The following is a 22467-nucleotide window of genomic DNA, read 5'->3' on the forward strand; positions in this document are numbered from 1 at the left end:
ATTTCAATTACATGACTGAGTGGTGCCTTTCTACCCCAACAAAAGGCAGATCCGGCTGGTTGGGATGGAAACAGAGTCGTTTTGAGATGGAGCTGAAGTCCGAAAACACTCACAAAGCCAAACACTGCTATGTGAATAGCCACACAAACACACGGGGGGTAAGAAGGCTTAGTCCCTCCAGATAATGATAACTCATGAAGGCTCGCCTGGTTTCTTGCTCGTAACACTTAGATGATCCGAGTCTGTGGAGGGTGAACACTGATGGTAAGCAGGCCTGTGATGCTCTTTTGTGCTGTTTTCTTTCTTTCTAATCTCTTATTGGAAATACATGATAAGTAAAGGCTCCAGGAAGATCTTAGCCAGTATAGAAACTCTTGAGCTATCAATGTTTATACAAGGGAGCTTCGGTTTGATGCTGTGAGCTGCTACTCGCAGCTGCAGGCTGGGTGAGACAGGAATATTAACGTGTGATCTGAATGTGAAAAAGTATTAAGCTATTGCAAGGAGGATGTTAATATTGATACCAGGGAACTGCCAAGAAACACAGTACAGGAGAAGGAAAGCTCCTTTTTTCCCCTATCAAACTTTTGATCACAACATAAAAATTTATTAAATTTTAAATTACAAGCTTACATGATAAAGATCTATTTGCTATGATTTTGAGACCGTTTTAGTGGATGTTTTATCATTTTGTCAGATTAATATTTAGTATTTAAGGCACAACACCAGCTCCAAAAAGTTGTGATGCAATTGTTTGAAAATCTGATAAACCTACATTTTCTTAACAATAGAACAATGAAAACATATCAAACGTTTAAACTGAGAAAATGGCTCCGAAAATTGGGGTGGGCAAAAGGCTGGGAAAGTAAGTGGTACTCAAAGGAAACAGCTGGAGGAACATTTTACAACTAATTAGGTTAATTGCACCATTAAACAAAAATATGACAAAGATCCAGCAGTGCTGAGCAGATATGATCGTAGCTTTTCTAAAAGTGCAGCAGGTGGTCTTCTCAGTACCCAGATGTCTACCGGCTGTTATTAAAAGAAGGGGGGATGCTACACAGGGTAAACATGGCCCTGCTCACAGCTTTTTTAATACATGTTGCTGCCATGTTCTGTTTTTATTTACATTTTACACACTTTCACAACTTTTGGGGGAATTTGGTTTGTAAATAATGAAAGATGTGTGTGGATTTTCTTCTTTAAGCACCTACTATACTATATTTCTTGTATTTTGCTCGTTTGTGTTGTTGTGTTTGCACATCTCTGTTGCTTGTGGGGCTCGCACACAAGAATTTCACTCGCATGTGCTGTGCCAGTGTGCCTGCACATGTGATGTGACAATAAAAGTGATTTGATTTGATTTGATTTGATTTGATTTGATTTGATTTGATTTGATTTGATTATACTTTATTTAAGTAACTTGCTTGCAGCCTATAGACTGGGTATGAGTTAAAGCATCCATCCTTCAAATGTTTTGTTTAAGGTTTCGGTATGATTCATTTTTCAGTTTGAGACCATGTCAGCCGTGATGAATCAGCCTCTTCCCTTTGGACGACTTGAGCGAGAGAAGCACATTCACATGGTCTTCAGGGCTTTTCACAACCGCTGTGGACCCTCTTGTGAGTGCCAGACTCAAAGCACTCCACCCAAATCCCACCAAATGCCTCCTGACCTGGAATCTGAAGAGCAGCTTTTGGGCCAGACTGCTGAGAATGGCTTGATTCAGCCACCGGTGAAGAAGACTGGTAGTGCAGTGAGATCATGCTTTATGTCTGTGCTGGAAACTGCTAGTGAGATTCATATCACTGCCAAGCCAGAGCTGCAAGGTGAGGAGGACTACTTTTTTCTTTTACATAAAACAGGACTCTTGTTTAGATGTGTGTGCGTTAAGAAAATACCACATCCTGACTGCAGGTCCTCAGTGTGTTTCTAGGAGGATCTATAACATCACTACAGAAGGCAACAGGTCACAGTCATTTGTGGCTGTGGAAGGTATTTGTCCCGTTCCACCACGTGTCTTACTCTTATAACTACTGATGTTTTTCAGCATATTCTCAGCATTTGTTCTCTTCTCCCTCCTCTTAGAGAGCTCCTGTGTGTGTCTGCAGTGCTGTGGTCCAGCTCGGGCCTACACTCTGAAAGGCTTTGACAGTGAGGGCAGTCAGGTCTTTTATTTTGAAAGGCCCCTTAGGGTGGACGCCTGTTGCCTCGGCTGCTGCCTGATGGAGATGAGAGCGTACACACCTCAAAACCATCTCATTGGCACCGTACATCAGAGGTAGGAAACTTGTTCATTCCTTGGTGTATATATGTTCCTACTAAACGCTGATGAGTTTGTTTCCTTATGTTGCTCAGTAGTTCTAAACTACATGTGATCAAGCCACACTTAGGCTTATATAACTCACTTCTGTTGTTATAATGAGAGTGAATATATAGGTAGGTACTGTAGGTAAGTAGGTAAAGTTAGTGGTGAAGATTTATATTAAGGAGACATACTTCATACATGAGCCTCTTTAGCTTCTCTGAGAAATCTAATGAACTGAATTTTACAAACTACTGGCCTTTGGTTAATGGGTTAACAAAAATTATAAACATAAATATAATTATGTCTGAAGGAGTCCACAGAAGTCTTTAGTCTGCACTCATTCATTTCAGTTTTATTTATATTGCCAATTTACAACAACAGTCACCTCAAAGCACTTTACATTGTAGGGTAAAGACCCAACAATATTAGAAAGAAACCCTAACGAGCAGATGACCCCCTTGTGAGCAAGCAGTTGGCGACACAGGGAAGGAAAAGCTCTCTCTTAAAAGGGAGAAACCTCTGGGAGAACCTGGCTCAGAGTCCAGCCCTAACTATAAGTTGATTAGAAAGGAACATTTTAAACCTCAATCTGCTCTATTGGGGTTATATGGTACTATGATGTCTTTCAGATAAAAGGGGGCCTGATTATTCAAGATCTTGTATGTGATCAGAAAGATTTTAAATTTGATTCAGAATTTAACAGGGAGCCAATGAAGAGAAACCAGTATGGGAGAAATATGCTTTCTCTTTCTAGTCCCTGTCAGTACCTAGGTCCTGTCATCATTTTGACAGGACCTAGGTACTGTCAAAAAGACAGTCTTTCAGGGAACTTTTAGAAGAATCTGATAATAATGGGTTACAGCAGTCCAGCCTAGAAGTAAGGAACTAGTCTGGATAAAATGGTTGTTTTGTGGATCATTTGAGTTTGAAGAATAACATTCACATAGTATATTTTTTTCTTATTATTATTACTATAATTTTACATTTTTAATTTGGGTGAACAAACACCAGTAGCATTTTATACTGTCAGACTAAACACTTCGCATGTGAGCCTTTTTCCATGTCATTCAAGGCCTGGGACCACACTGGCCTAGATGCTCAGGCCTGTCTGTAAATAGCAGTCGGGGCCTTTCCTGTTCTGAACAGGCTGAGTGTAATATAAACCTGGGATGGTTAATGCACAGCACAGCTGTCTGCACACCAAAAACACACCAACAGAGCTGGCGTGGGCTCGTAGGGGAAGGAATGCGACATCCTTCCTAATGGGAATGTTGGCCAATGGCATGGCAGGCTCACGGCTCTTCTGTCGTCAACCCAAAATACTTCCTTCTTCATCTGGCCTAAATCTGACTCCAGGGTTAGCGGGGGTGTCTTTGTGTGTCAAATTTAGAGTTTTCCAGAAGCGACAGTCGGTGAAGTTGTGCCCAATTAGGACTGGCCTGGCAGAGGTTTCAGTGACCAGAGTTCGACTTGGTATAAATATTCTCTCAGTTGTGCTCTAATAAAGCATGTCCCAAATTGAACTCTTCTGACACCGAGCAAACAATTGCTTTGGTGCTGCAGAATCATGACAGCTGAAAATACAATCATCCAACCATCAAGACTGGGCTGCACCTCTGTGTGAAGCACTGGCCAGTCTCTTTGCCAGGAGGCTTAGTGCACGGTTACTGAGTTGCTGTGTGTTGGTGACCATGTTTTCAGGTGGAGCATGTTTACGCCCCTCCTGGAGGTCTGCGCTTCAGGAGGGGCGTCTACCATCAGAATCCAGGGCTCCTGCTGTCCATGCCGTTGCTTCTCCAACCAACAATTCCAGGTAGGAATATTTATAACTCATAAAAGTATAGTGTGACTGAAAAGTGTAACATTGCAGTAGTGCTTTCATGCAGTTTTAAATTATACACTAGATTGTCTCCAACATTGGTGAGGAAATAGGCACGATATGGAAGAAATGGCCTGGCTTCAACGAAGAACACAACATGGACCATGAATACTTTGGGCTGGAGGGTGAGTTCTACCTCAGTAAATTACATTCCTAATTTGTCTTTGACAGGATGCCAGAGAACATTTACCTTTCCCAAAGTTTAGTTTCGGACCAAGTTTACTTTAATCGACCTCTTCAGATCTGATACTTTTATTTACTGAACAGATAAGAAACATGACTGAAAGAAAAACAACAGACCAATATAATAAAGCACACTCACCGGATACCTTATTAGGTACACCTCGCTAGTACTAAACTGCAGTATATTTTGCCTTCAGAGGTGCTTTAAGTCTTTGTGCCAGAGACTCGACAAGTTGCTGCAAACACCCCTCAGAGACTTTGGTCTATCATGACATGACAGTATCACACAGTTGGAACAGAAGTTTTGGCTGCACATTCATGATGTGAATCTCCTTTTCCATCACATCCCAAAGTTACTCCATTACATTGAGGCCTGGTGACTGGAGGCCATTGGAGCACAGTGAGCTCACTGTCACATTAAAAACAAAACAAACAGTTTGCACTTTCAGACATGGTGCCATCAGAAGATGTGTACACTGTGCTTATAAAGGGATGGACGCAGTCAGAAACAATACTCAGGTAGGCTGTGGTGTTTAAATGCTGTTTATACTAAGTCCAAAGAGTGCCAAGAAAATATTTGGCACACCATTACACCACCAGGAGCCTGAACCATTTATACAAGGCAAGATGGATCGATGACTCCACACTGTTCATTTTAAATTCTGAAACAACTGAATGTTGCAGCAGAAATCAACAACATTCAGTTTTATTCATAGCACCAAACCTCAACAACAGTCACCTCAATGCACTTCTTGTTCATAGCTGACAGGAGTGGCACCCAGTGTGGTCTGCTGTAGCTCTGCTAGGTATGCAAGAGCATGCCTGATGTATTGTGCATTCAGACACTGTCTTCTGCATACGTTGGCTGCAACTCTGTTTAGAAAAGTGCTATATAACTTTAATAATAAAGTTAGTATTATTTGACTTTGTGTTGCCTTCCTGTCAGCTTGAAGCAATCTGCTCATTCTCCTCTGACATCTTGCATCAACAAGGCACTTTTAACTTTAACGTCAGTGGATCGTCTTCATCACAACCACATGCCTAAAAGCTTCGAGCTGCTGGCATGTGATTAGTAGGGGTGGGGGAAAAAATCGATACTGTGTAGTATCGTGATATTTTGTTTGCTAATAATGTATCGATACAGGGACAGCAGAAATCGATATTTTGTTACAAAAAAAGTTTGTGGAATGGAACATGCCCTGACTTCAGAGCATGTTGATCCTTTTTCTGAGCCAGAATCCTGACATTACTTCACTGTCCAAATGTGTTTAACTTTTTTTGGCAGCAATAAACATGACAGTTTACTTATTTTAATTTAAGACACGTTTTATTTTAATTAAGTTTAAAACTTTATTTAATGTAAAATTATATTTTGTTTTAATTTACTTTCAAATTCTTCAGTTGCTGAAGGGCCTGCATAGTTTTCATAAATTTCATAGTTCAGAATAGCTATAATTGTACCAGATGGTTGCATTCAGTTAAGTTGGACTAGACTGTAATACAAACCGTTCAGTTTGTCAACAATAAAACTGACTGAAATGAGAGACTGAGTGTGAGACTTTGATATTAGATAAAATGAATATTGATAAAGTTTACCTGTATGTACAGAATCTGAATATATTTAAAAATATTTTTTTAAAAATTGCAATAATATCGTATCATATTGTGCGTTAAGTGTTGTGATAATATCGTATTGTGGGATGTATGGTGATTCCCACCTCTAGTGATTAGCTGGTCAGATTTGTGTTAACAAGCAGCCAAACAGGTGTACCTAATAAAGTCACCAGTGAATGCTTTTAATTTATAAAAAATAAATGGAAAAAAAGACTGTTCCATGATATTTACAGGGACATCAACTAACACCACTAGATTGGCAATTATCTTTTTCTTTTAAAAAAAAAAACAAACATTAACTGCATCTCTCTGGCTAGTATCAGACTTCTTTAACATTTCTAAGTATACCAAAGTCACAAACATAGTTTATTATTTAATCACGGCTTTAGTACAACTGTATGTATTCTATTTTCATCTTCTAGTTCCACTCAGTATGGAGTCACACACCAAACTCCTTCTCCTGGCAGCCACTTTCCTGTTGGTAAGCACGTGTGTCCGTCAGTGGGAAGATGTTCTGTCATACACAATATAATTATACCTTTCCCAAAGTTTCTACCTCAGACTTTGAAGACTTAGTTGCAAGTATGTGTTATGAATAAATTAGCTTACTAATGAATAAACATTCAGCAACAGTTTTATCTGTTCATTCATACTTACTTCAAACAGCAGCTAACAATTTTAATTTCATTCTATAATTTTAGTGAATAACTTATATATTTGTAATTTTAGGTAATGATTTCAACTGTTAATCATATTAATATAAAAGTACATTTAGCTAACAGTATCATTGGTCCATCTGTACTGGTGGTTGCTTTGAAGACAAGGACCAGGTCTGCAACCACTCGCAGTCAGCTGCTGTCTTCAAAATGACTTTTGTGCATTAATACATCAATAAAACCACAATAAGACAGAATCTGCATACTCTGTGACTGAATGGAGGTCAAATTGGCAATAAGATGCAATATGTCTAGAAGACAAGTTCCTTCCCACCCGGCAATCTTGGCAATCGTCTCATGATCACTGACACGCTCCATCTCTTGGTAAGCAGCTGGTCATTACAAATACCTTTAATTTTTATTTTATTTTTTTTAAATGCTTTGATAAAGGTTTTTGTTTTTTGTTTTTTAAGTTGCAAGGAGGTTTCTCCTATTTTCACTCTAGTTTGACTGAGTAATTATTAAACATATTTTAAGTTCATGCCCTCCTTATTTGATGTTTTTTTCTTTTTAATTTTCCTAAATGCTTTTGGTCCGGATTGGATCCTTTGGTAGGGCCAATCTGGCCCCCAGGTTGTATGTTTGACATCCCTGCCTTGGGATCATTGTATACTAACTGGAAATCAGCGGTTCAGTATAAAAATCAGGACACTATATTAAGATGATCCCAGATGGGTGCACTGTAATATTAGAATATAATATTTGATGTATTGGCTCGTAAGGAGCCTTTCACGATTTGGTTTAATTGGAACTTGCATTACAACTGGAGATCATAATTTATATTGATGTTACATGCAAACAACCAACATGTTTACATGTAACAAAAGCAACATTTTGATGTGTGGGATCTAACTCGGGTATCAATCGCAAGCATCAAAAATCTGCTTATGTAAAGATTCTTTAAGGAGTAAATTATTACTTTGAGCCAAAAAGTGTTCAGACCGTTCTTCTCCCCCCCCCGTTGCACACTTGCTTTCTTTCTCTAAAAAACATAAAAAGCATACATAAAGAAGACATTTTAATACAAAGAAAAACTAACACGTAGCACAGTGGTTAGCACTGTGGCCGCACAGCAAGAAGGTCCTGAGTTCAATTCCAACATCAGGCCGGGGTCTTTCCTTGTGGAGTTTGCATGTTCTCCCCGTGTTTGCGTGGGTTCTCTCCGGGTACTCTGGCTTCCTCCCACCATCCAAAGACACGCAGCTTGTGGGGATAGGTTAATTGGATAATTCAAATTGTCACTAGGTGTGAATGTGAGTACGAATGGTTGTCTGTCCCTATGTGTTGGCCCTGTGACAGACTGGCGACCTGTCCAGAGCGTACCCCGCCTCTCGCCCTATGACAGCTGGGATAGGCTCCAGCGCCCCCCCACGACCCTGAAAAGGATAAGCGGAAGCGAATGGATGGATGGAAAAACTAACACTGTTTCTAACCTGTCTGAATGATTTCTCTGCAGAATCATATGTTTTTTGAAATGAGCTGACCAGCATCATCACATGATTTACAGACCAACGGGCACCCAAGCTTCCCGGTCTGGGAAGAAAGAAGAGCGGATAAAGAGGAATCTCGGCTTCTTGCAAACTCCACAGCTTCAGTTCCAGCGTTTATAAAAGAAAAATGGCACTAAACCATCTTTAGCAGCAGATGCATATTTACCATTTATTGCTATAATCCATCAGGTGTACATCCAACAGTGTTTCCTCGCTTTCCACACACTCACACACACACCTGCATCCATCATCACAATAACAAATAAGGGCAGCATTACAGTTTTTCAACAAACTGTAGGCTCTTTCTTAACATATTAAAAAAAACAAAAAAAACAAAAAACAAAAAAGCTCCCCAGGATAAAAACTGTAACAGACCCTGGGCCCCGTTTTCTTTCGTGGACTACAAAATGGAAAAGGAGTGAATATCAGTGTTTCAGGACTCCTATACACCTTTAACATTAAAGCAGAGCCCTTCCTTTAAAAGGTGGGATAAAGAAAGGAGAAGGCAGGGAAGGGAAACCTGGTTCAGGTCGGGCTTGAGGCCAGGCACAGTGATTTAGGCAGCTTGGCAGTTCATTCTAAAGATGCCGGTTATAGAAACCTGCCCAACACAGGATCCTCATCCTTTGGGATACAACTTTTTAAAAATCGTATTAAGTGATCTTTGATGTGGATTGCATTTAAACATTAATATTTGTTCTAGTCCAAAATGACCAGAGAAATTGTAGTTAAAATACAGCACTGTGTTATAATAACCCTGTTTGAGTCCCAATAAAACTGATTAGCACACCTATTTTAACAGCAGGTGAAATGTCACGTTAAGCAATAAAATCATATAGAGTACAACTGATTCTGTTGTATTTAAAGCACACTTTGTCGAGCGTTCATGACCAGAACAGCCCACACCAGTCACTCACTGGTTAAAAGATGTTACAACTTGCATTACTAAAAAAGAAAAAAAAGAAACAAAACTGTAATTTCCTCTTCCAGTTGATTAAAATCACCTCTTTCATAGACCTGTTTCAGTGTTCTGTTGAAAGGCTTTTCTGTTCATTTCCAATTTGACACAAAGACCCAACGGTCTCCTGGCCTCGGTCCCCGACTTTTGCTCTGTCTTCGCATTACGCAGTGCCAATCCACGCAGAGCTGCCCTTCTCTGGACTCGGCTTCCCCCAACACATCCCGTATGCACACACCTGCACACCGCAAACAGAGACCACATCAGTAGAGTCTAACTACATCACACAGGTTGTGTTGTTGTTCATGTGAAATCCCACAGCAGGAGTTCTTACTCTTCGCTGAGCATCTCGGTGACGGGGGGGCTAACGTCCTCCGCTAGCATTCACCAGACCATGGAAGTCTTCCCATGCTCTGCAAACAGAGGAGGATGCAGTAAATTATAATTCGCAGTAAAAAGCATAAAGAAATAATTATTTTCCTTGAAGAATCGTAAGCCCATCAGTTAACTGAATGAGAGCTTTAGATGGGGAAAAAAATAGTTGTATTCACAGTTACCAAAAACTAATGATGAAAATAAAAAATTTAGGCTTAGCTTTATGAGCTAAAGCTGCCAAAATAAAGAAATATACTAACAGAGGTCATTTCAATATTATAAAGATTTATACAGGCCATGTTAGAATGAATGGGACTTATTATTCTTAGCTCCATACTGGTATTTCTAGACTTTACTAGAGAAGCTTTGCACGATTCAGAGCTCAAAATAATCCCTGTGCATCTTTTCTGTGCCTTCGTGCAGAAGAAGTTGGTCTTTTAGCTTTTTATCCTTTCTTTGGACAGGCTGGCCATTATAAACAGAAGTTTTTAACAATGTGTGTCAAGAACATCCCCATCTCATTAATATCAAGCGCCAAGCGAAAAAAAAAATGGAGCAACAACATCTAAATGAGGATATACAGATTGTGTAAAAGGACTTGAAAGCCATCATACTAGGCATTCACATTCAAAGCTACAAAGGACAAACATGGACACAGAACTAGTTGTTTTTTTCCCCACTTGGATTTTGAAAAGCATGAAAATGGGAACAAAAGGCAGAACTGAGTTCTTGTATACTGAAGAAATACTGACTCAAGGTTAAGACTGCAATGGAAAACCATTATAATCAGTTAAATGGGCATTTGTTTCACTCTCTAATGAACTAATAGAAAAATATGGGAGTTTGTAAAATTATATTAGTATATAGACGTGCACAAGATATGTGGTTGTGTGTACAGTTATACATTTCAATTTGGAATAATACTTCAAACAATAAAATAAAACATTTTGATAATTGTGTTTGTTATTTCTCCCTTAAAATCCAAACATACTGTCAAAATAAAAATCTAACTTACAGAAAACCATCATCTTATCACCTGAGCATGTTAAAAACAAGCCATTAAAAAGGCAACATGTAAGTGTACTCTCTCGTTGCCTCTTTGGTTGGAAAATGTGTGTGAGCATGCAGGTTTATGGAATGAGCTGAAGAGAAAGGAAAGCTGGAGAAGAAAATAAAAAAAGGAGACGACATACATACTTAATGCTGTCTGTGTGTGTCTTGTACTCCATGATGGTGTTGGGGGGCAGGTTGAGGACTCTGCGCAGGGTGTCTCTGATGCGGGCGGTGGTCCCCTGGTCACTGGCTGTTTTGTTCCAGATGGAGATGATGTCCTCCTGGCGAGAAGCAGCATGAAGAGGAGGCATGTGTGAGCGTTAGGTCAGGCAGTTAGTGACCATGTGCAACCGAGTGTGTCTGCTTTTGGCAATACCTGGAAACGTACTGACACCACAGCCCCACAGATTTCCTCTCCTACCATGAACTGTTCTCCGAGCATAGCCAGGATCAGGTTCTCCCAGCATCGAGACGCCAGGCCTTTTCTCAGACGAATGATCCACTTCCCACCCATCTTATTAGCATCATCCTAAACATACACAATTTCAGATCAGGCCTTTCACGCATAACCAAACAACCAGAGCAAATAGAGGATATCAGCCAGTGTGTTTACCTCCCACATGGGTTTAATGCCTTCTTTGAAGAGGTGGAAGTCACTATGACCTGTCAGATCGCCAGGTCGGATCATGTGACTATAGAAACGCCAAAATTGCTCCACCTGGGATGGACAATTGTAATAATTAGTGGAAAACAAGTCAATATGTGGAGTGTGCAGCTCTGCATGGGCACATAAACAAAAGGAAAAGTGCACTGGCTCCTGTTTTAAGCCATATAAAAATGTGATGAGGAGCGACGGACCGAAGCAAAGCTGCCAATTTGTTTGATGTTCTGTTCGTAGCTCTGAGTGCTGGCTGGTCTCCCTGGGGTGCGTCTGGAGTACCAAAAGGTGTAATTGTACTGGAGAGGGTGTTCTCCTGCTCCTGGCACCACCATCTGCCGGAAATGAGAGAGTAACTTGTACAGCTCATTGACATATTAACTTTATACAGACTCAGAGCTATAATTTGTCATTTTGCCTCTGTACACCACCAAAGCGGATTTTAAATCTAATAATTAACATGTGATTAAAGTGCAGACTTTTTGCTTTAATTTAAGAGGTTCTTCAAAAATTATATTTACTGTTTAATTCATTTTCAGATGTTCAAAATTTTATAGTTTAACAAACAAGCCAAAACTAAAGAAACTGTACCTTTGTTCAACAAATAGTAGCACAATCTGCACATACATCTGTGTAAGACTTTAGCGGCCTCACTTTTTTCTTGGAAGTGTTCTGCTCCTTCTCTTCATCTTCGTTTTTTTCCTTCTCACAGTCTTTCGGTGAGCCTTGGTCCTGGTCGTGGTCTCCGCTGTCATCGTCTTTCAGACTACAATCGAGGGAAATGCAATCAATATTTGAAATCAAAAGGGACTTTACACCTGTTGTCAGGTAACAGCCCTTTTCATTTTAACTCCTTTTACAGAGTGTTTTAAATCAAATCTTTTGTCATTTTGTTACCCAGTCTGTTGGCGTTATACCGTCTTACAGCAACCAGTATCTAAATTATTCAGTTGTGCCCTCATCCTGGTCAACACATCAGAAATACAAGAAAAAAAAATTAACACAAACTATATCCTCGACGAATAGAAGATTTGCAGTATGGCTGCTGTATTCATTTAGGGCAACTTAACCCAATAAACCTGCAACTGATGCATTTTAAAGTTGTGGCCTGCAAACATGCGCTCTGTGCTAATCTTAAACTACGGTCACTATTAATAAGAGCTCTCTGCGTGTAACAGTGTCTCTCCAGTTTCCTGCATTTATTGGCCACGCGAGTCTAATTTGTGACCGGCCTCTACGCGCCTCTCCCCGCCTCTCAGTTAACTACCACACCGAGGATTCGAGGCCTATCCGCCTTCCTCCAGGCCAAGCTAACAGCTAACAACACTGAAATTCTTCATCAAAAAGCACCATTTACTCACAGGTATTGCTCCCTTTCTTTTTAAAAGCGCGTGTAGGTGTTGCCCTCGCACTCCTGTTCTTTTATTAACTCACAGAATTCATGCAAAAACATATAATAAAGCTGACACACCTCTCACACACGCAAACCACGGTCAGCTTACGTTACCCTCCCCAGTGAGTTCACAGTAGCGACCGACGAGACCGCTCTCTGGATATTCAGCGAAATGTTTTAAATACTCACGCGTCAAATTTGTTGTTCATTATTTTGTAGATAGGAGTCTTTTCGGAGTCCGACCACAGCCTCCTGAATCCCGCAGCAAGTGACGGCGACGCGCACAGCAGCGGTTTAGTGGACGCGCATGCCATGTATCGATCTTAGTGATGAGCACGAAAAGGTCAAAGGTGAGCCACATCTTTACTATCAAGCATGTGCTCATTTATACTTAATTGAAATGTGCATTAAAATAAATAAGTAATTAAGAAATATGCATACATGAAGCAAAAGTCCCAATAATTTTATTTTATTCTCCACATTTCAGAACTTTAAGATATAATAAATGCACATTAGTACCACTGTGATCTGTTAATTGTAGTTTTTCAGAGTCTGATGACTCTGTTGAATAAACAGAAACCCTGTGTCTTCAGCGCAGATGTATGTGCAGGCCGACACACACTGTCACACAAGAACAGCCTCAGAACAACACGGGTGGCTTAATCACAGCAATCGAATTCCTCTGATATGCTGCAACCCTCGTTTCATCGCTTTCCATTCCTCTGCTTGTAATCTGTTCTCGCAGCACCTTCAAACAGTAGCTGTGCTCAGGTCCAAGCAGAGCTGTGGACCAAGTTTTGAAGAGGGGCGGGGGAGGCAAAAAAAAAACAAAAACAAAGGGAGCTGGAGGGTGAGGATGGAGTTGGGACTTCTTTTGGTCCAAATCGGTTCAGGCATTATTATGGAAGCTTAGTGGCTACAAGACCATGAAAACCCCTGTGTTTGTGTATTGGAAACAAACAATTAAAGCCAGATAAAAAGCAGAGTGTTTGGGGGTGAGGGACAGCAGGAAAGCTCCGGGGTGGTATATCACGGTGTGGTGTGGTTCGGTTGGCGCTGCTTCTGCAGACCATCCCCTCGCCCCCTGTGCCTCCACGAGGACCTTCATGAGAGGGCCCTTTGTTCTGGGCCGGCAGGCGCACCAGTGAGTGAATGAGCAAGAGCAGCGGCGGCCTTCTTCAGTGGCGGCTGTTTGTTTACACCAGCCAGTCCCGTCATACTTCATTAGCAGCCCAGCCCACCGACAACCTCTGATGTCCTAATCGCCGACAAGCATGTAGCTGCCCATCAACCCAGAGCCTTGGCGGTTCAGGATAAAGGCTTTTTTTTGGGATTCCCACTAAGCCTGCTTGCCTTCTCATCCACAGGGAGCGTGTACATGTATGCTCACACAAACACACACGCGATATCTGTGGCCTGGCTGGTTCTTTCATCACGGGCCAAGAGGCAAATGGAGGTAAGTCGATGTTAGTGGAGCAGCAACGGTCCCAGAGATCTAGCTCTGCATCACAGAGACGTGAGAAACCTGCCGTCCAGACAGAGGCAGACAAGACAGAGGGATTATTGAGTGCTGCCATCTTCTGACCACAATCATTAAACAGTTAACTACGCATTAAGTCACGCAAATATGCGGCATGCTAACAAGTCGTAATTGTACTAGCGTGTGTTCCAGTGCGAGTTGTCAGGCCTTCATAATTGGCACAAACACTTACCTGAACATCGGGACAAATGATTAGAATTTGGTGGTTAAAGGTCACCCTTATTTTACAAAAAGCTTACATTGCAAGAATTCATGTCAATTCTAAGAAAATTATCACAAAAGTCTAATAGGAAAAAATGGAGAAGTAATGACATCAAACAATTAAAATAGTCAAAGGTCAACATCGCCGTGATGTCATAATGTTCGTCGGTAACTACATTTCTGGCCATTATTCAAGTTCATAACACAGGAAAGGATGGAGAGGATTGGGACAATATTGCACATTCACCCAGACACTAAATCCTTTGGTTCCACCTAATGAATTCCTTGTGTTACATAATACAATGCATAATTCAAATTCACTAACCTCCTGAACGGCTTTCCCGAGCCTTTCCTGGCTTTTCACTACTTTCCTGAAAGACACACACAGATCCACCATCATTAGCGACAAGAACTTGTTACCTATTAAAAAAAACATCTGCTTGATGACAGAGCTAACCTTTGTATTCTGCGAGCGAGGCTCAGAGTGAAGCCTGCAGAGCAGTCGGGCTGATAAGTGGACGGCACTATGGAGTAAGCCCCCGGAGGAAGTGAACAGGCCAGACTGACGTCCTGCGTGTAACAGTGAGGGACACAGCTGGCCACAGGATCCTCATCCCTGGATATCATCTGCTCAGATTGTCCTTCTACTACCTAGTTATGTTGTTAAAAGCAGATATTTCGACTTAAAGCAGTACCGGATAAAGAGAAGCAAAATAATGTTAAGCTATTCAGAGGCGATGTGAACTCTATCCTAGTGTATAGACTGAACTGCAGAAGGACGGATGTCACATAATCTAAGCTAACACTAATGCTCTGACTTTGTATTTTACTGACCTTATAAATGTGGAAGCCAATAGGGTGCAGATCCGTATCAGGCCGGCTCTGGTGCAGGGTAACCCTGACGTTAACTCCTGATGTCACTGCTGGATCATCAGAAACTGTAAAAGGGAAGAAGGGGTTCTGCCAGTGAGACAGGAAGTTCCTGCTTCCTCCGGCTGTCTTTCCCTCAACCCACGAGCCGTGGAAGTAGCTGGTCTCCCACTCACTGTCTGCTGTTAAAGGCAGTGGGGGTGCTGGGCTTTTCATGGCACTGAGGATGAGATTAATTGTTTTAATGGCGCAAATAAAATCAGAAACATTAAATAACTTCGTGAAAAACTTAATAATTTTACCTGAGGGAGATGGAAGAGAAGGAAAAGACCCTGATGAGAAAGCGGGCCTCGGCTCCTGGCTGGTAGGTGCTGGGGATGAGAAGGTAGAATCCGGGCTCCAGCTGCCCGTGGAGAACCACCTCTCTCTCGTAGGTATGGCAGTGAGTAGAAGCGCGAGGAGGTCTGTTCAACATCCGGCTCAGATTGAAACGCTTCTTTTCCACCTAGTGCAAACATACTTTCAGTAAAGCGATGGAAAGCCACACGAGCGCATGTCAACACTAAATGAGAGAACAAACCTTCCACAAGTGCAGCGCGATGGCCTGGTAATGCTGGTGCTTTGTATTGTTGCTGTCCTCGACTGGGGTTTGTGCATATTTCTCTGTGTTTCTCCATTTCCGGCACTGCAACAGAGACACCACCACCTCTCCTCTTTCGCACACTTTAAGCCAAAACTTGGGGTTGCTGCCGTAGCTGCCGCAGTTTCGGCTACCGCCAGCAGAGTGCCCTTTTACCCAGCGACCAGCCAGCTGATGACTGTGTGTCAGCAGGTTTCCTGCCGGAGCAGAGAGGCATCAGGTTAAAACAAGGGCACCAAGAAAGTAACATCTGAAACAACAAAAACCTCTTTAACAAAATAAGGCAACACCAGTATAAATGCTCTTCAAGTGTCCTTCCTCACTGATGGGATAGCCCACTGTGACGTCATCAAACTGGGACATAAATTCAGCCTCGTCCAACCAGAATTCACCCTCTGCCACCCTGGCTTGTAGCTCCGAAGCACAATCAGGGGCAACAGAATCCCAACCTGCACCTCTGCAGAGAGAGAGGCAAAGAAACATCTGGATTTTCCCACATTTACAAATTTGTTGATGTAGGTGTGAATTCCAGAAATGCACTCCAAATTCCGTATAATAACTGTGACTTTAGTGAGATAAAATCACAACTTCAGACAGACATCAGTTACACCTAATGGCTGCGACTAAAGTCTGAAATTTTAAAGCCAGTGCTGTCAAATCTAATGAATCACTTTATAAATTGAGTAACCTTTGAGTAGAGCCCGGCCAATTTATTTATTGACAGGTTGATATGAGCTAGTTGCCAATCTATCAACCAAAACTAAAAGATATAGAAGATGCGCTGCTGTGTTGATGTTGCACAGTTTGTCCACAAGATGGCACTCTGCAACTTCCCTGTTGGGAACACTCCAAACACAATAAAGCAGCTGATCCAAGCAGAGTCGGACATAAATGAGTAAAGAAATAACTAAACACGAAAACAACAACAACATTGGTTTATATATTGGAATATCTGACTTTTAAATCACCAAATATCAGCAGAACTCTACCTTTAAGAGCTGTCACCAGAACCTAACTATGTGAATATGCTCCTGTGTGGCTGTGGATCTGTAGAGTGATGGCATCAACTAGTAGCTAACAGATCAGCTGTCTTGTTTTGCTTTCTTTTTTGTGAATGATTTAACTTTAAAAATTTAAATCAATGTCCAAATACACAGTTTTTGGAACAATCTGACAATAATGAATTACAGTAGTCCAGCCTAGAAGTACTGAATGTGTGAACTAGACATATCACACAAATTCAAGATAGTGCTCCTTCATTTGTTTAATATGGACACTACAGGACATTTCCTGATCAAAAATGACCATGAGATTCATCACAGTGTTACTGGAGGCCAAGGTACTGCTATTGAGAATATTAGGTAAATAAAAGGTAAATGTACTGGTTCTTGTATAGTACTTTTCTGAGCACTCAAAAAGCTTTAATCTTAAGAACATTTGTAATCTGTAATTTGAAGCATCTGGTTTAACAACTTTCAACTCCACACATCTGGGTGTCAGATATACTCCACAATAGACAAGTCTGACACACACCCCCATACCCAGGCTCCTCCCCAGTAGCGTCTTCCCCAAGGATTTCTGATCCTTAGCAGCCGTACTTCACCCCCTGACACCTTCTTCACATCCAGCCACTCCATGACAGTCAGAGCGTGGTACTGATCCAGCTCAGTGAGTCCTGAAATAGAGAAGGCCAGCAAGTGATGTGGCACAGCATCACTCACTGTATTATCTGTGAGCAGACACTTTTCTGACCTCCGGGCGTGCTGTGAGTGGAGCAGCTGAGCGCACAGTCATCCTTCACAGGGTCCAGAAGGTTCAGGTCCAGCCTTCTCTTTCTGACTTGGTCACTGTCCTGTGCTGTTTGCTGCTCCTCCTCCGAGCCAAAGTCACCCAGGCTCCATCGCTCAGCTAGACCACCTGTCAAGTCCACCAGGGCCTCGGACACCTGACCTGCCCACAGTCGCTCGTATGAACCACGAAGCCTGCAGAAGATGAAAGGGAAAGGAAAGGGGGGTTTCAAACTTTTCCTCATGATTAGGTCTTGTTTGAAAAATACATGTTAATCTCAAGGAATCAACTGACTTGGCATAGGCCTTCTCCAACAGGGCAACCCAAAAGGCAGTGGGGGAGTGGCAGCGTGAGAAGCAAAGAGATGAATTAATGCAGGGCAGGCGGTCGTCAATGGTCACCTCTGTCCAGTGTCCCTGCTGCCAAAAGCAAAAATGAAAGCAGCCTCTGTACCTGCTGTCACCCCACTGTGGCTGATCTTCAGGCAGAACCTACACAGGATCCACCGACAATGCGAGTGACAACAGGAAACACACGATGAACATTCTCCACATTTAGAACAAAACCAGTGCTGGGGCTCACAAAATCAAACTGATGAGACAACCAGCCTGTGTTACCTTGTTTAAAAGCTGTTTGTTCTTGAGCAGGAAGGTGCACGCACAGAGGAACCAGCAGTCTCCTAACAGGCCTTGCTTTGCATGCCCCAGGCTGATGCTGCTTGGGAAGAGAGCTGGTGACGGGCAGATCTCCTTGACATGTGAAATGGAAATAATAATTGGGACTGAGACAGTGATATGGCTGGAAACAGCAGAGCAGGTTAATTTAATTGCACATATTTATTTTTGTGAGATACAGAGCAGTAACTTTGAGAGTCCTTCATAATCAGGTCAACCACCAGAAAAGGGAAATCCCCTCATCTTGTGAGGCGGCACAAGCTAATAGGCCACAAATGTCAAGCCCTATGTGGCAGGATCTTATCAATAACAACACCCGATCAATGGAAAGATAACCAATAAGGAATTTTCTGGGCATTTCCACTAGACAGGCTTACTTGGGGCCGTAGCCAGGTGATGTCTCCCTGCAGTCTGGCCAGAGGCGTGGAGCTGCCAGAGAACAGGGAGGCGTCCACACAGCGGAAGTCCGGGTCCTCATACAGAGCTGGACCTCCGCCCTCTTCTTTCATGGCTCCTGCTGCTTTCAGCCTGGAAACCTGCTGGACCAAAGGCCACCTTCACTGCATGTACCTACATATAACACTTGCATTACACCTTAACTACATTATGCATTCGTGAAGTCTGCACGGATCTGAGAGGAAGCTGCCGTTACAGAGCATCACTGACTTTTACGGCATATTCACCTTCACGTTTTAGCTTTCACTCACTCAATACCAATGACATACTAACATGAATATACAAAGAGATGTTGGAAACATAATGTCAGAAACAGCATGTGTGTATTTATCTTACCTTGCTCCTCTTTTAAGCTCATTTCGCCACGTAGCTGTCATTGTGTATAATAGCATCGTTAGCTCGAGCTAGCTTGCACAGCACAGACACACACAGCAGGTACGCTAGCATCTCCATATCGCTTCATCTTATCGTGGTTTCAAATCCATAACCACAGCGGTTTTCTCTCAGTGTGACATATTTAGCTTTGAGTAAAAGTTATATCGACAGCAGACATAGCGTGATGGTGAAAATAAAACAGACACGGGGTCTTCCGGTGATGCAGTGAATCCTTCCTGTGCTGCGGCCACTGCCGCCCACTGCTGGGATCTCTGAACTGCAGGAACACCGTGTTTCAGATTCCATGGATACATCCAGCTTAAAGCGGGGGAAAAACTCTAAAAGTGTAGAATGTTTTTGTTGAGATTTACTAAAATACATTATGAATTAGGTAAAGGTTTTACCAAGTGATTACAGAAAAAATTATATAATTATTTTTTGCTGTCATTGAGGGAAATAATGTAAATAATAGTTTATTCTCTGCAAAGCGGCCAGAATTGTGGCTCCCAGTGACTGGCTGTGTGCTATGTGACATTCAGTCAGTCTCAAACCTCCTTTCCTCAGCCACAACACTGAAGATGGGTCATTCCAGCATGACAGCAACCCAAACATACCACCAAGAAAACAAAGGAAAAAAGCACATGGAGGTCATGGACTGGGATGGCAACTCTCCAGATCTCAGTCCTGCAGAAAATCTGTGCAGGGTGCTGAAGTTTTGTGAGACAACCAAGAAATCTAAAGGGTTTATGTAAGGAGGAGTGAGCCAAAATCCCTCCTGAGATGTGTGCAAACCTGGTGACTGACTACGAGAGAAACGTCTTGCCAACAAGGGTTTCTCCACCAAATACTAAATCGTGTTTTGCTTAGGGATCAAATACTTCTTTGACTCAGCAGCGTACAAATATTTTTATAACTTTTATTTGTTTGGTTGTTTTTCGATTTTTGGTTGATATTCTGTCGCACTCTGTTAAACTGAAACTACCATTAAAATTACACTGTTCGTTTTCTGTAAGTGCTCAAACTTATAAAATCAGCAGGAGCTCAAATAATTATTTCCCTCACTGTAAATGTAGAAGTAGTAAATGCAGAATACCACCTTCTCTGTGTAAATTGATGATTTTGTAGAAATCTGTAGGTTATGAATTTGCCTTTTTTTTAATCTGATGGGGATCTGCAGTGTGTGGACTGTGTGGGTGCTGTAATAAATTTCTTCATTTCTTTTTTTAGTTTGAGTGCCTGGCTGTGGGCATGCAGGACGTGCCACACTCCTAGGAAGGAGAAAGACACCTACTTGTGGTTGTCTGTCTGTCTCACGTCACTCATTAGTCATTTTACATTTTTGTTTTACCTTCATACACAGTTCATGAGGACATCTGGCATCATTTTTGTCTATACTAGTCATCCTGCACCCCTTTGTGACCAAACCTTTGGCTTTCTTTAACATTTGTTTGAAATGCGGTCCTTTTGTACTTTACACTTTGGTTGTATTATGCATCTTTATTGTGTCTCTTGTAATTAGTTTTTGCTGTATTTATATCTATTGTTGCTTTTAGTATCGTCCTACTTCCACATTTTTATTCTTTTAAGTCTCTGTCTTACTTCTATCTCATAAATTGAAATTCTTGTTTATGTTTACTCCATTACTGTACTCAAGTGCTTTTTTAAAAAGTTAGTTTCTCACTTTTAACCTTTTACTGTTTTCTGATACTCCCTTCTGTTTGTAAAATGGATTTCTTTTCTTTTCTGTAAACGCGTACTCATGCTGTGTCAGTCAGCTTTACTGCTAAATAGTGATGCAGAATAGTGATGTTTTTTCATGAGGTCAATAAAAAGCAACGGATGCAATTATTGATATATTTTTAAAAAAATATACTGTATTTATTAGCTTTGAATCATGTTATACAAATGAAGTATAAACAATATAAAAAACAACATAAAATATAAAATACAATACTATTTAACTTTTACAGAACTAGTCTGTAAACTGATGCACTCAAGTGAGCTCCGTGAATGTTGTCCTCAGTGTTTTCTGTTTAAAAAGAAAAAAAAAGGAAAGGATTAGAAATCAGAAACACAAGAATAATCTTGAAACAGGTTTTTTTTTTTCTTCTTCTTGTGTTTGATAGCTACTGATAGGGTAAGGAATTGATCTTACCGTGGCAGTAACTGAATAGCAATTTTCACCCACTCGTCTTCAGGATTGGCACAGATATGTCTGTTTTTCACAGTCTTGAAACTGATGTTTAAAAAAAGTTCAGACATTAGTATCACAGCAGAGCTGGCAGTCAGTGTGGATTATGTGTTTTAGATGCAGTTACGATATTTTCCCCACTTACATTATTGCCTTGAGTTTGCAGTTGTCATCTTGGACTGTGTAGCTTTTCAGCCTTTTTACTGAGACAGGGTTTTGCTGGTACCGTGTGCAGCAATATTTATTGGAACCTTTGAAGGAAAGAATGAGACATTTCAGTGAAAACAGCATTTTACATGACAATATGACAAAAAACATTATAATAACGTCTCAGTGAATAATCGCTGAAGCCATACTCACTGCTTTCATCCAGTGCCACCAGCAGCAACACCAGCAGTACGGAGACACGCACGGCGAACTTTGCCATCCTCAGTAAATCAGCAGTGAATCAGTTTTCTGATCAGGATTCCCAGGGAGTCAGTGATGAAATGATTGTAACCGGCTGTGGCAGAGAAGTTTAAATACTGTGTGAGATGGAAATGTCCCACGAGAGGTCAGGGAGGTGGAAAACCCTGTCTGAGTCAAACGGGAAATGTGACTCGTCTTTTTTTCAACCACCGAAACCCCCTCCTCTGTGTACATTATGCAAAATTGTTTACTTTCATGATAGTAAGAGTTTAAAAATAATAATATGAACATGTAACATCTTTTAAAAGTTGCTATGTAATAATAATTAGCATATGTTTGCATAGCTGGACTGGTGATTTTTCATTTTTATGGGCCAATGGTTTGTTTTGTTTTGTTTTTCGTTTTTTTCCGTAACGGTATAAACAATGAAAGGTGGTGGATTGGCCAGATGCTGGGAGATGTGTAAAAATAACTCAGTTGTTTGGTGGTGGCTATTGCGGAGCTTCCACAGATTCAGTAACATTAGCAAGTGGTGGAGGTCAGCAGGTGCAACACACTGGCAGGTGGATGAGGGAAAGGCAGGAGGAGCAGAGACCCGAGGCGGTGAAATGATCTTCAGGTAAGAAGTTATGACCTGCAGTCTATCTGGCTCAGATATAAACCAAGTTTAGGTGGAGTTTATTTTCGTTATGCTGAC

At 41.4% G+C, this 22467-nt stretch overlaps 4 protein-coding genes across 18 annotated transcripts; 1 reads left to right on the forward strand and 3 right to left on the reverse strand.

The window, feature by feature from the left end:
• The first annotated feature begins 128 nt into the window (after positions 1-128).
• On the forward strand, positions 129-8327 carry LOC146648211 (phospholipid scramblase 1). 9 transcript variants are annotated; one of them, XM_085388443.1, is made up of 8 exons: positions 129-264; positions 1511-1829; positions 1918-1995; positions 2089-2281; positions 4010-4121; positions 4213-4312; positions 6407-6465; positions 8208-8327. In XM_085388443.1, the coding sequence occupies exons 1-8, from the start codon at positions 262-264 to the stop codon at positions 8325-8327; spliced, it is 984 nt and encodes a 327-aa protein (XP_085244569.1). In that variant the 5' UTR covers positions 129-261. The 9 variants fall into 9 exon arrangements, with proteins under 9 accessions (XP_085244569.1, XP_085244570.1, XP_085244577.1 ...); XM_085388444.1 differs by having other exon boundaries at positions 4234-4312; XM_085388451.1 differs by having other exon boundaries at positions 4241-4312; positions 8208-8295.
• eif4e2 (eukaryotic translation initiation factor 4E family member 2) lies at positions 7051-12973 on the reverse strand. 2 transcript variants are annotated; one of them, XM_085388454.1, is made up of 8 exons: positions 12817-12973; positions 11889-12000; positions 11435-11569; positions 11190-11294; positions 10953-11105; positions 10721-10857; positions 9483-9561; positions 7051-9386 (listed from the first exon to the last, which is right to left on the reverse strand). In XM_085388454.1, exons 1-7 carry the CDS (start codon positions 12939-12941, stop codon positions 9513-9515), a joined length of 816 nt encoding a protein of 271 aa, XP_085244580.1. In that variant the 5' UTR covers positions 12942-12973; the 3' UTR covers positions 7051-9386; positions 9483-9512. The 2 variants fall into 2 exon arrangements, with proteins under 2 accessions (XP_085244580.1, XP_085244581.1); XM_085388455.1 differs by having other exon boundaries at positions 10717-10857.
• Positions 12974-13080: 107 nt separating this feature from the next.
• capn10 (calpain 10) lies at positions 13081-19813 on the reverse strand. 6 transcript variants are annotated; one of them, XM_085388442.1, is made up of 13 exons: positions 19133-19813; positions 18718-18876; positions 18284-18415; positions 17961-17971; positions 17631-17860; positions 17412-17553; positions 16169-16335; positions 15819-16075; positions 15541-15743; positions 15203-15458; positions 14826-15019; positions 14694-14739; positions 13081-14152 (listed from the first exon to the last, which is right to left on the reverse strand). In XM_085388442.1, exons 2-13 carry the CDS (start codon positions 18847-18849, stop codon positions 14123-14125), a joined length of 1800 nt encoding a protein of 599 aa, XP_085244568.1. In that variant the 5' UTR covers positions 18850-18876; positions 19133-19813; the 3' UTR covers positions 13081-14122. The 6 variants fall into 6 exon arrangements, with proteins under 6 accessions (XP_085244568.1, XP_085244566.1, XP_085244565.1 ...); XM_085388440.1 differs by having other exon boundaries at positions 17961-18082; XM_085388439.1 differs by having other exon boundaries at positions 17961-18085.
• A 1377-nt stretch (positions 19814-21190) lies between these two features.
• Positions 21191-21861, reverse strand: ccl20a.4 (chemokine (C-C motif) ligand 20a, duplicate 4). Its single transcript, XM_085390057.1, has 4 exons — positions 21723-21861; positions 21508-21613; positions 21327-21407; positions 21191-21200 (listed from the first exon to the last, which is right to left on the reverse strand). The coding sequence occupies exons 1-4, from the start codon at positions 21787-21789 to the stop codon at positions 21191-21193; spliced, it is 264 nt and encodes an 87-aa protein (XP_085246183.1). The 5' UTR covers positions 21790-21861.
• Positions 21862-22467: the final 606 nt, after the last annotated feature.

This window comes from Rhamphochromis longiceps, linkage group LG18 (assembly GCF_057381845.1).
Source record: "Rhamphochromis longiceps isolate RC_006_pf linkage group LG18, R_longiceps_female_GT1.1, whole genome shotgun sequence".
NCBI classification, from domain to species: Eukaryota; Metazoa; Chordata; class Actinopteri; order Cichliformes; family Cichlidae; genus Rhamphochromis; species Rhamphochromis longiceps.

Excerpts from the sequence above, each read along its gene's own strand:
- capn10 (XM_085388437.1), bottom strand. The coding sequence starts at position 18,849 with ATGAAAGAAGAGGGCGGAGGTCCAGCTCTGTATGAGGACCCGGACTTC. Across the intron at positions 17,554-17,630 it reads CACTCACAGCACGCCCGGAG|GACTCACTGAGCTGGATCAG; the intron begins GTCAGAAAAGTG and ends TCTCTATTTCAG. Across the intron at positions 14,153-14,693 it reads TCGGGAAAGCCGTTCAGGAG|GTTTCTCACGTCTCTGTGAT; the intron begins GTTAGTGAATTT and ends TCTGGACGGCAG.
- LOC146648211 (XM_085388443.1), top strand. Across the intron at positions 1,830-1,917 it reads TGCCAAGCCAGAGCTGCAAG|GTCCTCAGTGTGTTTCTAGG; the intron begins GTGAGGAGGACT and ends TCCTGACTGCAG. Across the intron at positions 4,313-6,406 it reads TGAATACTTTGGGCTGGAGG|TTCCACTCAGTATGGAGTCA; the intron begins GTGAGTTCTACC and ends TTCATCTTCTAG.
- ccl20a.4 (XM_085390057.1), bottom strand. The coding sequence starts at position 21,789 with ATGGCAAAGTTCGCCGTGCGTGTCTCCGTACTGCTGGTGTTGCTGCTG. Across the intron at positions 21,614-21,722 it reads GGTGGCACTGGATGAAAGCA|GTTCCAATAAATATTGCTGC; the intron begins GTGAGTATGGCT and ends TTTCCTTCAAAG. Across the intron at positions 21,408-21,507 it reads TGCAAACTCAAGGCAATAAT|TTTCAAGACTGTGAAAAACA; the intron begins GTAAGTGGGGAA and ends TTTAAACATCAG.
- eif4e2 (XM_085388454.1), bottom strand. The coding sequence starts at position 12,941 with ATGGCATGCGCGTCCACTAAACCGCTGCTGTGCGCGTCGCCGTCACTT. Across the intron at positions 11,570-11,888 it reads AGAACACTTCCAAGAAAAAA|ATGGTGGTGCCAGGAGCAGG; the intron begins GTGAGGCCGCTA and ends CATTTCCGGCAG. Across the intron at positions 10,858-10,952 it reads TGGTGTCAGTACGTTTCCAG|GAGGACATCATCTCCATCTG; the intron begins GTATTGCCAAAA and ends GCTTCTCGCCAG.